At 36.9% G+C, this 17,863-nt stretch overlaps 1 protein-coding gene across 1 annotated transcript; it reads right to left on the bottom strand.

The window, feature by feature from the left end:
* Positions 1 to 316: 316 nt before the first annotated feature.
* On the bottom strand, positions 317 to 1,129 carry LOC129942131 (uncharacterized). Its single transcript, XM_056050942.1, has 2 exons — positions 497 to 1,129; positions 317 to 439 (listed from the first exon to the last, which is right to left on the bottom strand). Exons 1-2 carry the CDS (start codon positions 1,127 to 1,129, stop codon positions 317 to 319), a joined length of 756 nt encoding a protein of 251 aa, XP_055906917.1.
* Between the last annotated feature and the right edge of the window lie 16,734 nt (positions 1,130 to 17,863).

Genomic DNA, 17,863 nt, shown 5'->3' with positions numbered 1-17,863 from the left:
TCGCATCCATTTTTTGACTTCTGACGAATAATATTGACTTAATGGTGCCATAAACGCAACTCTAGTGGTTGCATTCGATGCGAACTATGGGGTGGAAAGCATAGAACAACAACATTTTTCTCTCGAGCCTTGTTTATGAATTCCAGGTTTTTGGTATGTGTTGAATGCCCGTCTAGTAATAGTTAAACCGATTTATCCTTTGTTGGATTCGAATGTTTTAAAAACTGGTCAAACCAAGTTAAAAACAAATCTGTCTGCATCCAACCACTGGGATGATAGACAGCAATTGAACATGGTGGAGCTCTCTCAAGTATGTTTACATGTCTATGCGCTCTGACTCGAGAAAAACACACAAAGGCGGTATAAACTGTTCAGAAGCACTCATGCAGATTTCATTTGTTATTGTTTTGCCACGTTCTGCAGCAGTAAGAGTTCCAACCTTATGATTGAAATTAAAGATAAAGTATTGTCGCTAAGAAAAGAAAAGAGAACTTACCTGGGGTTTTCCTTTCTTAGCCAATACTTTTGATACTTTTTTGGCAACCGTTGATATGCCCGTTTCGTCGAAGTTATAAATACGATCAGGTGAGAAGTGGTATTTATCCATTAATTCTGTCAACAGCTCAAAAAACTTAGCGACAGATACTCGATTGAAACCCATGGCTCTGGCTCCAGAGGTTCCTTCCGGCTTACGAAGGCTAATTTTAGGATTTCTCTTCAAAAAATTTTGCACCCACTTATATCCAGCCATCCCAGTTTCTTTGTCAAAATCGTTTTGTATGTTATTTCTTTCTGCTAGTTGGAATGCAAGTTTACGCAAATCCTTGATAGTTATGGGGAACAAACGGCTTTCGAGCTGAATTATATGTTCAGATAATTCATTTTCTTGCTCTTTTGTAAACACGGTTTTAATTGTTCCAAGAGAGCACTTTTTTGCGCAGTTTTCAAGGGTGATAGATTTGTCGACAACTTTCTTATAACTGTCCCTTAGAGTGCTCTTAGGGACATTAAAGGTCTGACAAGCTTTTTTAAACCCCATCTCATTTTTAAGAACGGCATCAAGTGCAGATTTCATTTCCGATTCTTGCCAAGACTGCCGCGTTGTTTTCCGAATGTAATTTCGTACCATATTAGACCAAAAAACATTAAAAAAAAAGACAGGAATTAGGAAAACATTGGGGGCAAGACCGCATAGGGGCATGATCGCCCATATGTGGTTTTGCCCCATTCGGATCCTACCGTAACTTATTGAATTTCTGGTTGAATTCTTTACTTTTCGACTTTTTTTCACAATAAATGATGTTGAAAATGCACTTTCTTAATACTAAAGAGAAAAAGTTAATAATTTTAAGTAATTTACTAATAATAATAGAAGACACATGTTTTGTTAAAAAAGTGTTGCCATTCAAACTTTTTTTCATACAATATAGTACAAAAACGGTCTTGCCCCAATATGCGGTCGCCCCCATCTGGAAATTAGAACAGTATTTAAACTTAATTTTTGATAAAAATTGCTAATGGTATATTTTGAAATAATTGACTCATCTAAATTATTTGGAAAGCTTACTTAAAAATCTTTTACTCAAAAAAAAAAACTTTTTTTTTATATTCTCAATGAACTACAAATCAAAACCCAAAGTTTCAAAACGAACCGTAGTGTTATTGTTTTCTCAAAGAAGTTGATAATGGCAGCGAGGAAACGGTTGAGAATGAATCCAAGAAACCATTCGCGTGTACCAGAAACTTGAACGGCTTTTGAATCTACTGTTTCTGCCTCAAAATGTTTGTATGATATTGTAAGTTATGTAGACAAAATCCGAATGGACGATTCGACCAAAGCTTTGCTTCTTGAACTGCATTAGTTGTCACCGGATTGTCAACGAAGATTGATTCTGGCTATAGCCTTAAAGAAACATTTAGAAACTTCTAATTCAAATGCTTGTGTTACTAAGTATTTGCAAATATGTAGGTTATATTAGGTATGATTAAGTTAAAGTGGTTGTCTATGATGGAGTAGGACACACTTAGGCCAGTTCTTCTCTTCTATACAGATCTTAGAAATTGCATCAAGGATAGGTGCAATTATGTCTGAGACGTTTTGTAGTTCGACTGTGAAAGGGTGATTTTTCTAGTTATTATCTTTTTGTCAACACTTGTTTATACAGCTGACGCACGTTTCGTGTTTTGTTTCACTGTTAAACAAATTCAGTTTGGTCTATAATTTAAATATGAATCGTCTTACAAACGAACAACGCTTGCAAATTATTGAATCTTATTATCAAAATGCGTGTTCTGTTAAGAAAGTTTATCGCGCGCACCTTTCATTTTATGGTCAGTTTAATAGACCCACTGACGCTGCTGTTGGGACTTTTGTCACCAAATTTACATTATTGGACATTAAATCACCAACACTTTTAGGTAAAGTGCGAACTGAAGTAAATATCGCAGCTGTATCGGCCAGTGTCAATGATGACCACCAATTATCGATTCAATTGAGCCTCTGATACTTAAAAACGTACACAATTTTGCGGACGAATTTAGGTGTGATGCCAAAATACAGCTGGCGCAAGAATTGAAGCCGAACGTCCTACTGCAACGTAAACTTTTTGGTGAATGTGCTTTTGGAAAGTTGGCCAAGGAACCACTTTTTTACCGTAAAATTGTGTTCAGCAACGAAGCTCAGTTTGGTGCGGCTTGCTTTTGGCATCATTGGACTGTACTTCTTCCAAGATGATGCGAATCGTAACATAATTGTGAATGGTGAGCGCTACCATGAGATGATATCCAGTTTTTTTTGCCCAAAAAGGAAGAGCTTGACTTGCATTGCATGACATGTGGTTTCAACAAGACGGTGCCACATGACACACAACATGTGCAACAATTGGCTTATTGAGAGGCGAGTTCAGTGAACATTTTATTTCACGTTCGGGACCGGTCAATTGGCCGCCTAGATCGTGCGGTTTAAATCACCCTTTATTAAGACATCTGGTTTCAAATGGTTCGAAGCTGCTGGAAGCCTTTTGAGGCTAGTCCTTTGTGATCAGACCTCGTGGACATGTTACATTGGAACTTGAACAAATTTGATTGTTAGAAGTTGCTGTTCTCCTCTTCTATTCTCTTCTCTTCCCTTCTCTTCACTGCCGTATTATGTGAAGTCTGAAGACGTTCGTCAACAAACTGATTGGTCCTTATCATTGTGGCTTCAGATCTTGCAAAAAACCCAGGAACTTAAAATCGATACTCACCATCTCTTTATCGATTTACAACAGCTTCTGTAGGGAAGAGCTCTACCGAGCAATGTCTAGTTTTGGCATCCCTGTCAAATTTAAACGTTTGTGCAGAATGACTATGGAGAATGCACTCTGCTCTATGAAGGCCGGAAAAGATCTCACCCATGCATTTGATGTCAAAAAAGGCTTTAGACAAGGCGATGCACTGTCATGCGATTTCTTCAACATTGTTATGGAAAGAATTGTACAGAACTCAACCGTCAACACTAGAGGCACAATCTTCCAAAGGTCCATTAAATTACTCATATACGCAGATGATATTGACATAATTGGAAGATCAAATCGTGATGTTAGTGGAGCATTTCTGAACATTGCGACGGAAGCGAAGATGATAGGTTAAGTGTTCAATGAGGGCAAGACGTAGTATATACTGTCATCAAAAAAATAATCCAGGATGAGAGCGTCTTAGGATGCTTCGAGAGAAAAATTCTTCCCGTGATTTTTGGTCACGTACGCATAGATGGAGAATGGAGGAGAAGATATAACGACGGAATAGATTTTTTTTTAGATAGATATAGATATTTTATTCACAAAAAATTCAACTAAATATACAAATTTGGTTGATAATATATATACATAAATCAAATAAAATAAAATACAAATTATAGGCTGTGGCATAGCCGTCTGCCAGATTGAGTTTAGACTGAAATTTCAGTGTATGAAATTCATATTTATAATTAAAGATATTCTTTTTCAATTTAATTAATTATTTATAGAGATCAGTTTAAATTCTTATAATAAAAAAAAGTTATTTAACAATTTTATTGCGGGTTCAATAATACATAAGACTATACATTATTCAAGTACAACTTTATGCCATCTATATGATACATTACTATAATTGATAACATGGGCTTTGAGTTTGGCTAAAACGAAAAAAGATCTTTATAAAAGAATGTGACTTTTAGTTTAGTCAAAACAAAATATAGTGTCTATTACAATATTCTTACAAAAATTGTGGATTTTAAACAGTGCAAAAATGGCTTTTAGTTTAGCTAAAAACAAAAAATTGAAACATGACATACTTTAAAAAGCAAAGAAAGATTTATCGATATTCTGAAATTATTAGGTTTCTGTAAGCTGATGCATTTTCGAGATAAAGGTAGAGGTTATACCAGTTTTGCCCATTGAGCACAATTTTGGTTTCTTCCATGGACAAAGTCGTTTTTCCAAAATAGAGCATTCTTATTTCCTTGTATACCGGACAAATTGAAAGAAAGTGAAAACAATCTTCCTTTGATTTGAAGTTACATAGGGAGCACTGGGTTGCAAAGGAATTCCTGTACGGGGAACCATTCAAATTTAATGTATCACTTCTTGCTCTACAAATGAGGGATATTGCTCTCACGTTGTATTTGTCGTCAAAGTAGTTTTCTGTAAAGTTGTAGCTAAGCACAGGATATAACAATCTATCTATTGAAGAGATTGCTTTTTGTATACTTTCGTTTCTTTCTAAAATGTCTATCTCCTCCAGTAATTTATAGAGTTGTCCTTTAAGCATATTCATATTTTTAAACTGTATAATAAGCTCTACCCCACTTAATTCAGCCCATTTTTTCCATTCCTTTATCCATTCCACTTGCTTTTCGAAGGTGTATTTCACAAGTTTTTGTGGTAATCTATTAGGTGCCTGGGACAGAACTTTCAGGACATAGTCAAAATGCAATTTCAATGTGTATACGAAAAGAGATGGTACGCCAGTCTCGAGTGTGAGAACATAATTAGGTGTTGTCGTAGGCAGATAAAACAACTTCTTGAGAAAAAAGCGTTGCAACTTTTCCACTTCTTCATACAATTTATAACCCCATGTCTGGCAGCTGTAACACATAACGGAGCGCATTATGGCTTCGAAAACTTTGTATTTAGCAGATGTGGGGATATTAGTGTTTGAGATAACACTTTTCCAAGAAACATTTATCATTGTTTTTGCTGATAACAGCTTTTTTTCTAGGTGGGGTGACATGTTCATGTTTGGCTTGATTAGGATCCCTAGATATTTGTATTCTGTAACAGTCTCTAAAACCATTTTTCATTCCTTTCTAGTTTAGTTTGTCTGTTTTGAACAATTAATATTTTTGATTTTTCAAGATTTACTGTAAGGTTCCATGTTTTACAATAATCTGAGAGCCTGTTGATCATGAGCTGTAGGCTTTGAGGAGATTCTGCTAAAAGCAGAATATCGTCTGCATAGAGTAAAACTTTTATTGTCAGGTCAGCGATTCGTACACCAGCTGGTAGTTGCAACGTAATGTCGTCTATAAAGATTGAGAACAAAACAGGACTAAGCAGACATCCCTGTTTCACCCCAGATTTTGTTTCAAACCATTCCGACATACTTTTTCCATTCCATGCTGACTGACGTGTATTTGTATACATATTTCTAAGGATCTTTATTAGCTTTGTTGACATTCCCTTTTGCGAAAGCTTATAAAATAAAGCATTTCGATCTATCGAGTCAAATGCTGCCTTGAAATCAACAAAAAAGATGTACAATTTTCTTTTCTGTCTCAAAAAGTATTGTGAAATAGATGTTAGAACAAAAATATTATCAGTTGTGGAATAACCTTTACGAAAACCAGATTGGTACTCGCTAAGAATTTCATTTATGTTAATCCATGAATGTATTCGTTCAAGCAAGATAGAGGTGAAAATCTTTGCTATAGCGTTCATAAAAGATATGCCCCTGTAATTACTTGCCAGATTGGGATCACCTTTTTTGAATATGGGATATACAATCGAATCCTTAAAAGATTGTGGAATATCTCCCGTCTCATAAATGTAGTTAAACATCTCTAACATTTTAATCTGGAAATCGGTAGGTGCGTTTTTATAAAATTCGTTTGAAATTCTGTCTGGGACTGGTGCTTTATTATTTGCTGCTTTTAATAATGCCGTACTTAATTCGCTCATTGATATTTCACGATCTAAGCTCTAATTGTAAATAAGGGGTTCTGCGAACAAAAAGTTATTTGTTGTTGGTTGTGGATTCAACAAAAGTTTGAAATAATCTGCCAGATCAGAGACATGCAGTTTAATTCCACATATCAAATTTGGCTCTCTCAGTTGATTGATTTTGTACCAAAACTGTTTGCTGTTATTGGTGTTCGAAAGTCCTACTGCAACAGTTCGAAAATAAGCTTCTCTTTTCGACTTACACAAGTTCTTGTAATTTTTATGTGCTGTTAAATAATTTTTTGTGATTGTTTCGTTTAAATCGGGAGATGATTTAATTTTTCGTAACAATTCAAAAGATAAACATCTGGCTTTGAAACACTCGTTATCAAACCATTTCTGTTTGCAGGTGGGATTTTTAGAAGTATTTTTCCTTTGAGTTGCCTTTTCTATACATTTATACATAGGTAAGGTATGACTAATTTTTGCTTCTGCATTTGAAGGGTACACAGTAAGAGGGCTTGAGTGTAGAAGTGCGTGGTTAACTTTAGTTTGGTATGTTTCTCTATAACTATCTTTCCAGACTAACTTCGGAGGAAGATTAAGAGTAGAGTTTTCCTGCTCATCACTGAGATGACAAATTACTTTTAGGGGCATATGATCAGCAAAAGTTTGCGACTCAACACTGAATGATTCGACAAGCTTTTTCCATCCTTCAGATATTGCACAAAAATCGGCTACAGATTTTCCTGGCCCTCCTATAAATGTATATGCACCATGACAATCTTGTTTAGTGGATCCGTTTAGGATGAATAGATCATTTATTTGACACATTTCTAGAAAAAGTTGTCCATTTTTGTTAACTACTGTATCCAACGAAGATCTTTTTTCAAGGAATAAAGATTCGTTAGTGAAAGGTTTAGTCCATACGGTTTTTGTCTGTAATGTCCCTATGCGAGCGTTCATATCCCCAATAAGCATTATATTTTCTATGTTAGTGATGTTCAAGAAGTTGTTTATTATTTCAAAGTCGTGCATCCAATTGTTGCAATTAATGTACATTGGAAGAATGTGATAGTTTACGTTGCAGTAATTTAGCTTAAGATAAACATATTCATCCAATTCTATGAAGTTACCGTTTATTTTATTTTCCTTAAACCCGTACAAAAACCCCACGCTGGCTCTTCCAAAGTTAGAGACACGTGAAGCAGACACCCAATGTAACTTAAAATCGGTAAAATATTTCCTATAATTATCAAAAGTTTTACTTGAATCAAAAGTTTCAAAAAGAAAAAAGATGTCATGTTTCTTGACAAACATAAAAAAATCGGAAAATAGTAACTTATTTGCTAATCCCGCAATGTTATATGCTAATATACTAATATTTTTAAATTCAGATAATTTTTTTTTCTTTTTTAAAAAGGTATTATTTTTAATGTTTTTAATACTTGCGTTAAGGCAGACGGCAACACTTTTTCATTTAGCTTGGTATTTCCCATGTTTACTACCAGATGGCTTCATGGACATCGGTGTTTTGACAGCTTCTGATGACCTCGTTGTTGATGAGTTTGACGTTGATATGTTTACTTGTTTTGTTGTTTGTTCGTTTGTAATATTAAGTTCTCCAAACATTTCGTGAAGTAATTTCATACCATGCATCGTTTCCGTTGTCGCATAGAATTTGACCATCGTTTGTTGCATAGAATATAACGACGAACTTTACGGTCTGTGCAGCGAATCTGACCTAGTTAACAGATTAAAGTCCAACGGTTTAGATGACTTGGTTATGTAGAGCGAATGGACATCAACACTCCAGCCCGGAAGGTCTTCGAATCCAATCCCGAGGGACGGCGCAGTAGAGGAAGACCACGACTCAGGGGGCGCACCCAGGTGGGAGATTACCTTAACCAACCTTGGCATGCGAAACTGGAGACAGCTAGCTAGGGACCGAGCTGGTTGGAGAATCATGTTGGTTGAGACCCAGGTCCGCCCCGGACTGTAGAGCCACCTTAAATAAGTAAGTAAGTAAGAAGTTGCTGTTAGAAAGCTACCGGGACGTTATAGGCTAAGCACTACCTTAGACGCAAGAAGAATGGAAACTAAATGGGGAATTTGCGAGTTTAAAACACCTAAGCAGATACCCTAAAACATAATCTCCAAGAATCAGATTAACCACTAAAGAGAAACCAAAGAAACCTCTGTATTCAACGGAAAACTTTCTGATAAGACTGAGATTAATGGAATACGAACGAATAATACAGCTTTTTTTAATCAAGTATTTAAAAACCACTTGAACTTCATCAAGCTCAGAATTTAAAGTTGTCATCTTTGTTTCATGTAAATGAAATTTTAGGGGTCTGGATGCAGAGGGTTTAGGAGTGATTGCAGATGACGTTGATATAGCGGTTTCAGGAAAGCATTTTAACACCCTAAAAGAACTCTTACAAAATGCCTTAGACAAATTTTTACTTTGGCCTGATCGGTAAAGACTAGATGTCAAGATTGTCAACTCACATAAAACCGAATTATTTCTATTTTCGAGTAAATACCAAATTATATATCTTAACCCCCTGACTGACCTGCTTCAGATCTAAACCAATTACGGCCTTTTTTGGGAATCGTAAATTACTACCATACATTTATTCCAGACCTGTCAACTAAACTACAAACGCTTTACCACCTTTTGAGGAAGGATCAGAAGTTTTTTTGGAATGATCAGAGTCAACATCCATTTGAAATTGCAAAAAAAGAGATGATGAGCAATGAAGATGTGCCTCTTATCTTAGCCACTAATGCGTCTCCTGTTGGATTGTCTGCGATTTTATCACATCGTACAGAGAATTTGAAGCGTCCGATTGCTTTTGCATCCAGAAGTTTGACGAAGGCAGAGGCTAATTACAGCCAGTTAGACAAGGAAGCGACAGCCATTTACTGGGGATTACACAAGTTTTTCAACTACTGCTGTGGGCGTGAATTTATTCTAATTGCAGATAATCGAACTTTAACTGCAATATTTCACCCAATAAACACTTGCTTTACTTACAGCTCAGCGATTGTTGCATTATGCACAATTCAATACAACATTGAATACAAGGGTTCCAAAGAGAATATTAAAGCTGAATTTCTTTCCAGAAATCCAATTGAAATTCATGATTACAGGAGTGACGGAAATACTTCCACTTTGGAATTAATACTTACCTTTAAGAATTTCGGATATAGCTAAAGAAACAAAACAGGATAAGGAATTGTCATCACTTTATATCCTTTTAAAGACAGGAGCAAGTTTGAAGACCACACCATACCATGGATTACGAATCATAATTTCTTATAGTCTACACACCCGAGTTCTAAATGAGTTACACACATCCCACGTCGGCATCATGAAAATGAAAGCCTTAGTTAGAAGTTACTGCAATTGGACTGGAATTGATAGCGATATTGAGGTGTTAGTGAAAAGTTGTCGGGGCATTGCCGCACCCTTGGGAAGTTCCTGCACAGCCGTGGCAAAGATTACATATTGACTTTGGGACCGTTCATAGAAAGATATTTCTTTTTTGTGGTCGATGCAAAGACGAAGTGGTTGGAAGTTTTCCAGATGAATCGGATCGCTAGTTTTTATACAATACGAGCAATGAGAGAACTTTTTGCTAGATTTGGTATTCCTCAAACCATTGTGTCCGATAAGGGAAATAATTTAACGTCAAGGGAGTTCCAAGAATTTCTTAAGTCTAACAACATTTGCCATAAACTTACTTCACCTGCGTTTCCATCAATGAACGGAGAAGCAGAGTGATTTGTTCAGATTCTGAAAAATGGATTAAGATCTGCTACGAATGATACAGGGTACCTTCACACAAAATGACAACGGCTTCTTATGCAATATCGTAAGACAGAAAGCTCCACTACAGGCAAGAGTCCAGCGGATATGATGCTGAAATTTAATCTTCGCACCAGAATCGACTTATTACGATACACCAGCCCAGAACAGACAAGACAAATCGAGAATTCCAGGCGGAGCTTCGAAATTGGGGACTTTCAAGTTCGTTATTAGCAGAGCAAGAAGTCTAAATGGAAGTTTGGGAAAGTTAGTGATCGGGTTGGCGTCAAGTCGTTCCCTATCAACACAAACCCTATTGGAGGGGAAGACTGTTAGATACACTAGACACAAACCTTTAATTATTTGTATCTAGTGTGAGAGGTACTTTAATTTCTATAAAATGTCATCTGAATTGACACATTGTAATAAAAGAGACATCATATTGAATTATCGAAGCTCGAGGTAGTTTTCTTCCTTTGGGGTTAATACTGAAATTTTATATTCACTGGTGCACACTCAATAGAGTCAAAAAAGCTATTGTAGTTCTCTTTTCTAGCTTAAAAGCTGTTGGTAATAAATAGGGCTTACAACCCCGAACTACACAGTGGTTATACACATCGGTAATCAGACTGATTTTAATTTACGGTGTGGCAGTATGGCGGATTGCTTTAGAAAAAGCTGCTGCACTGAATAAACACCCTACTCTACCTTACACCTTTTGATATACTTAGCAAAAAAAATAGCCGCAAGGTCTCCTATTCGTCTCAATTCTTCGTCGCAGTGGACTAACAACAACATTGGCCACTCCGTATAATTCTAAGGTACTTAGAATCAATTCCAAAGCACACAGACTACACCATCCCCCACCTACAATTCGACAGAAACTTGCAGATTTCTATACCTACGAGATCTTTTTGGGAGGATACGACATTCTTGGAGGATGAGTCAATCCATTTTTACACAGATGGCTCAAAAACCAAAGTAAGGGTTGGTGGAGGTGTGTACTCTGAACGACTGAAATTCAGTCTCTCATTCCGCCTTCCCAATCATTGTAGCGTGTTCCAGACGGACCTTTGGCGATTTGGGAAGTCTTGTCTTGGCTCAAAGAAAACGTGATATCAACATCTGATATTTGTATTTTCTCTGACAGCCAGGCCGCTATCAAATCTCTGGACTCTGTCTCTACAAACTCTATAACAGTCCATAACTGTCGAGCATCTCTAATGGAGATGGCGCAACAGTTTAATATTCACCTTTGCTGGGTGCCGGGCCATAGAGACATTCCAGGTAACTGTAAGGCAGATGAACTCGCCAGGAACGGTACAGTACAGCCCATCCTACCACGTTTGGCAAGTACTGGCATACCAATCGCTACTTGTAAACTGTTGCTAATTCAAGACGCTGCGAAGAGGGCAGGCACCAGGTGGAACAACATCACCACGTGTCAAGCCACAAAAAACATCTGGCCAACACTGGATTTAAAACGTTCAAAGTGCTTGCTCTCTCTAAGCAGATCGCATATCAGCTCGATAATAGGTGTCATAACCGGACACTGTCTAATAGGAAAGCACACCACGAGACTAGGCGTATTCTCAGATGACTTTTGCAGAAGCCTCATGGATGAGGAAGAGGAGGAAACAATAATTGTCCACCTCCTATGTACATGTCCTGCTTTAGTTCAAAAACGCAAAAATTACCTAGGAGAATTCTTCTATAACGATTTAAACGATATCAATCATATTAACATAATCAGTCTTTCACGTTTCGTCAGGAAGGCCTCAAGGTTTATGTGGTGTAACAATGGGCCATTTAAATTTCCTAATTGTATGTCCTATTCCATCATGGACATCGACTTTAACCGTACCTAACCTACTGCTTTATGGGGCTACAATTATTGCTTATAACTAACTTTTCAGTAAGCTGGAGATCAACAATACGTCAAAAACTATCTCACCATACAACGTCTGAGAAATCAACAATTTATTACAATGACTTGGCCAACATAATTTCCTGACCTCTATACAAATCAAAACTTTCAATATCAAGCCATAAGCTTCGACAAGATAAAATACCTACCTTTCTACTTCTACCAGAAAAATCTCATCCTCATTCAATTGATATTTCGTTTTTTTTTTCATATAATAAAATAAAATACAAAAGATACTGCACGTAAAGATAAAACAATAAAAACAAATCTATATGAAACATCAAGTGTCGGTTAAAATAGCCTGCAGTTGAATAGTTAACAATACTTTACGATATACCTTAACTCTGCAGTCCTACAGTAAACCAAACCCAATCACAAAATGTTCGGTGATGTTGACTACATCATCATCATCGTATCGTTTGGTTTTTATTTTGTTATTTATATTTTTATTTTTTCACAAACAAAAATCATACAATTTAATAGGGAATGGCTTCTGGGTCCTCGGGTAAAGCATCTCAATTGATGTTGATTCCCCTTATGTGTCACTTCAGATTGCCACCTTGGTGATAAACAAAAATAATCTCAGATTTAAAAATCCGTAAAAATGGAACACAACCTATACAAAGCATCGCATCGTCACAAGTCACAACCGCACAGCATCGCACCTACAATATCCTTTTGTGATTCTCATTGAATTTTCCGTCGCTATCGGCTTTTATTTGGTTTACAATAATTTACAAATGTACATAAATATAGGATACATTTTGTTTAACATCTAGGTATACAATCATAGGTACAATTCACACTAAAGACAGCAGCGTCGTGTTACGCAGTTTGAAGAAGTGGAATTTCGCCAGCTGAATACAAAATGAAATCGCTTACCGATAAAACTTAAAATCAACACAAATTTAAAATATTGTGTTTTGTCATAATTTATAGGTACAATCAATGATCGATTGGGAAGGTGAAGCATGTTAAGTGGACTGAAAATTATCGTTCTTCCAGTTTCAAACATTTCTTAATTTTTACAATTTTTTGGATCTTAAGATTAAGATCTATAGATAGTATAATTATATCAATGGCTACGCATTAACGTCTTCACCCTACAAACTTTCAAGTCAAAACCTGAAGTAGTTCTAATTTTTAGAGTGTTTCTAATTTTAACACCTTGGACACTTGCTCTTGAAATCCATGTATAAGGTTTTCCAGCTGTCCTGCTGGAACCTCATGTCCTCTAGGTCCATCCATATGTTTCAATTTGGGCCAGAAGAAATAAGGTTTAATCGTTATGTAGCGCTCGCTGTCGTTTTAAAAAAAAATACTGACCAATTGCGTAGGCCGCCGGCCCGAAAACTACACCAAACGGTAACTTTTTGAGGATGCACTATCAACTGGTGAACCTAGAGTGGGTTGGTGTCCTCCCATATTCTGCAATTTTGATTGTTCTCACAACCATTCATCCAAAAATGCGCCTCGCCACTAAAGGTGATTATTAGGCCAAAATTTGGGTACTCTTCCAACCGATTCAAAGCCCAGTCAGCGAACAAACGGCGTTGTCTATGATCATGAACTTTGAGCTCCTGTGTCAGTTGTATCTTGTCCTGAAACAAAATTCACCAAGTGCGCGGCGAGGAATAGACTGCCTCGTGTTCTGCTGTACAATTCCACGGACGGTGACGATATTCTTGGCCGATCTTGCGTTCCTTGAACATTTAAACGTACGGGTGTTGGCAACTTAACTGAACCGGTCGTCTCGCAACGTTTGCGTCAACGAACACTCGTTTTTATATAAAAGGTTTATCATTTGAACGTGCTGTTCAATCATGTAACTTGCCATGATGATTTGGCATAAGCAACTGAATAATAAAGAAAAGATTTGACAGATGTCATCAAAGCAAAACAGCCTCCACTGGGCTCCAAACATGGTTGCGGCTGTGGAAGTCTTGACCTAATAAATACGATAATATGAGCATACAATATACATCGATATACGCTCAAAGGCATTCTCCACTACTACTAGCGTGAACTTTCTCAAAAATTAAAAAAAACGAGCCTTCTTCTGGGTCTAGAGTGTTAGTGTAATTTTTCATAAGCCAGCATAGCAGTGGTTATGCAGGACTGATTTAGGCTTAAAATCAGGACCAATGTTACAAAAATTCATAATGAGCTGTTACTTGGTAAAATTGGTCAAAGGTAAAAAAAGGACTTTTTGCGATTATCAGCAAATCGGTCAGTTTTGTCACAAAATTACCCCAGACAAAAATTGTAAACATCACTGAAGCTTTTATATATGTAAGTTAGATTAAGATGGTCTTCATGATATTGTTATACATGCTAAAGTACAGAGTTATCCATTTGGCGGTACCAAAAGTAAACGTAAATAAAACGTTTACGAAATAATTGTTTTTATAATATTTCTTTTTTATTATAAAGTTTTGACGTTGACACTGTGTTTGAAACACTATATCATTTAAATGACCAACATTCGAATTGTTGCAAGCATCGATTCTTTTGAGTTAATTTTTACACACTTTTTGACTTATGTATATTGGGTGGAATACCACAGCTTTACGCATGTTGGTTTTTAAGTGCTTAAGAGTTAAAAGTTTATCTGCATAAATTCGGCCTTTTACGTAGCCCCAACAAAAAAAGTCCATCGATGTCAAATCGTATGATCTTGGTGGCTGGTTAATATCGCCACGACCATAAATTACGCGGCCAGAAAAAGTCTCTTGGCCATATTCGCTTGAGTCGTGTGGCTTCTGGCACCGTCTTGTTGAGAAAAGAATATTCTCCAAGTCGTATTCATCAACAGCAGGCAAATTAAAGTCTGTTTCCATATTACCATGACGCTTTGAATTGACGGTGACAGTTGTTTCATGGTCGTTTTCGAAGAACACAACTCCGGACTAAAGAGCTTACCAAACAGTGACTTTTTTTTAATGTAATGCCCCTTTTCCCTCGTTGAAGCCAAGGTACGTCTACGAATATCCCGATCCAAGCCAGAACAAGGAAGTAATGTGAGAAGATTCGACGTTAGACGGCTACAATCACAAGAGACTGCCATGTCCTTTTCCGATCGAGTCTCTAATAACCTCTTATGCTGCCTGCATTAAGCATTAAAAACCAGTGGCAACATTGCCTTGCAGCCATCAGAGATTTCAAACGGCCACCACAGCTAATACCTGGTTTGACGACGAATGCCGGGAAGCGCACGCAGCGAAACAACAGGCATATAAAACGACGCTTCACAAAAGGACTACAGCTGCTCACGAGCTCTACGAACAGAAGAGGGGAGAGGAACACCGGCTTCTTAGATGGAAAAAAGAGACCATGAGAAACGCGTGATCGAGGAGATAAAGGGATGTGAAAACAGGAATGAGGTTCGTAAATTTTACCAAAAGGTAAAAAAAAAACTCCCAAGATTACCAGCCACACAGACAACGACACCAGTGCTGAAACCAACGAAGAATAATTCTTGCAAATCGCTGCTTCTTTGCACTAAGAAGGCAATTGAGAAGTAAAGTCCTCTCTCGAGCAACTAAAATCACCATCTATAAGTCACTCATCATCCCGGTTCTCATTTATTGCACTGAGGAATGAAACGTGTCAAAGTAAAATGAGAGCATCTTAGGATGTTGCGAGAGAAAAATTCTTCGGGTGATTTTTGGTCCCCTACGCATAGATGGAGAATAGAGGAGAAGATATAATTACGAACTGTAGGGGCTGTACAGCGACACTGACCTAGTTAACAGAATTAAAGTCCAACGGCATAGATGGCTAGGTCATGTGGAGCGGATGGACATCAACGCTCCAGCCTGGAAGGTCTTCGAATCCAATCCCGAGGGACGGCGCAGTAGAGGAAGACCGCGACTCAGGTGGCGCACCCAGGTGGGAGAGGACCTCAACCAACTTGTTGAGTTGAGGTCCAGGTCCGCCCCGGACTATAGCGCCACCTTAAGTAAGTAAGTAAGTAATGCCTCTTTTCAATTTTTTTAGAATTCTCAAAACCTTAATTACGACATTTTTATTTATTAACACACCCACGGAGTGAAAAATGTGCTTCGTCGCTGAAGAAAATTTTGTTCGAAAAATCGCCGTTCACCGCCTGTTCTTCAAGCACCCATTCAACGTGTATACGACTTGGTGAATAGACAGCTGGCTTTAGTTGTTCTGTGAGCTGGACTTTATATGGATGTAGGTGTAGATCCAAATGCAAAGTACGTCATAATGTGCCGTAAGATAGTCCCTAATTCCTGAGAACGTTGAGGAATCGACACATTTGGTACTTTGACAACACTTTTACTTACAGCAGCGATATTTTCAGTGGTACGGCAAAACTATGATACCAATCCATTCTCTTCAAATTCCTTAACAATTTTGCCAATTGCTTGCGTAGTTCGACGGTTATGTAAACCATAATCTCCACTTAAAGCCCGATATGTGGCTGTGGCAGAATCCCATTTTTGTATAGTAGGTTTTAACGGTAGGTTTGTACGATTTATTTTCGGAAATGTCAGACTTTCAACAGAAAAGGAGAAATTGGTTGAACAACTTTGTGTTGGATAGATGTCGAATTACAGCCCTATACTTTTGAAACCACAGAATGGATAACCCGTTATTTCCTTCGCAGACCTTAATTTACAAAGATTATGTTCAAGAATGCTATATGTGGCTCTATGTACTGAAGAGATTGCTTGTACGATACATTCGAGTCTACATTTTACATATCAGTTTTAGCGATGATATTATTCAGGGAATCTTTGACTTCCTTAGCATTGCGGCTTCAATGTTAAGAATAAAATCGATTCCACAATAATCAGACTAATTCTGTTAACTTTTCGAATCAAAGGCTCCTTTTTGAAGAGAACTCTTAAAAGAAAATCAATGTGAACCCCGATTGTTTCAATAACTATCATGTAATTTGGTGTATATTTTGGACGTTGGAAACATCTTTTTACGTAGAATCGTATAAGGTTTTCTATCGATTCATATTTTCTGTAGCCCAAATTTGTGCTACATACATCAGACGGTTGATCATCAGTTGAAGCGTTTCTAAAGAGAAAGCAAAAGAAGGGCTGAAAATCCATCAAACTCTATTCCTCCCGACATCAATGAGATTATCAATAAACAAAGAAAACAAATGAGGACTAGAGGCATCCCTGTCTTACACCTATTTTTGTTTAAAAGTAGTCAAATCTTTCATCACCCTTCCATATTTTTATGACAATGCTTTGCTGTAGAGCAAGGTTTTTTTTGTCGATTGTATCGAATGCAGTCTTGAAATCGACAAAAAGTACATAAAGTTTCTTTTTCTGATCAAAAAGAGTACCCGCAACAATTGTCAGAATCAATATCTTATCGCTTGTAGAGTAACTCCTACGAAAGCCCGCCTAGCATTCTTTTAATATTATGTTACCGTTCATCCAAACAGCTTAGCGATATCTTAGAATTATCACAAACATTTTATAAAAAATATTTAAAAAGGATAGTTTTCTGGATCAGAAATAATAGCTGCCTTGAACTGAATCGGTATAATTTCAGTTTTTAGTATTTTTATCTTCCCGAATTTTATCTTGCGAATTGAAAATTTTGACATATCTCAAGGATTCAAGGTCCAAAAGAACAAAAAATGACTTTATCTCCAAAATAATTTTGTGCAACGAAGAACAACATTTTTGACATCTGGTAACGTTTTGAAAAAAAATCGAATTGACAGTTTTTCTTATAAAAAATAAAAACCCAAAAAAAAATACTCAAAGTTGGTACATATTGATTTTCGACTCAAAGAAAATATTGTTTTCGCCACTCAGTAATTTTTTATAAAAGTCCAAAAGTCCGTTTTTTCATTAAAAATTAAAATAAAATCTACAACAAATAGTACGAAAATTTGACAAAAATTGATGTTCGGTTCTAGATATCTCGTGAATTATAAAA

The sequence above is a fragment of the Eupeodes corollae genome, chromosome 1, assembly GCF_945859685.1.
Source record: "Eupeodes corollae chromosome 1, idEupCoro1.1, whole genome shotgun sequence".
Lineage (NCBI taxonomy): Eukaryota > Metazoa > Arthropoda > Insecta > Diptera > Syrphidae > Eupeodes > Eupeodes corollae.
This window is presented reverse-complemented; position numbering and strand designations above follow the sequence as displayed.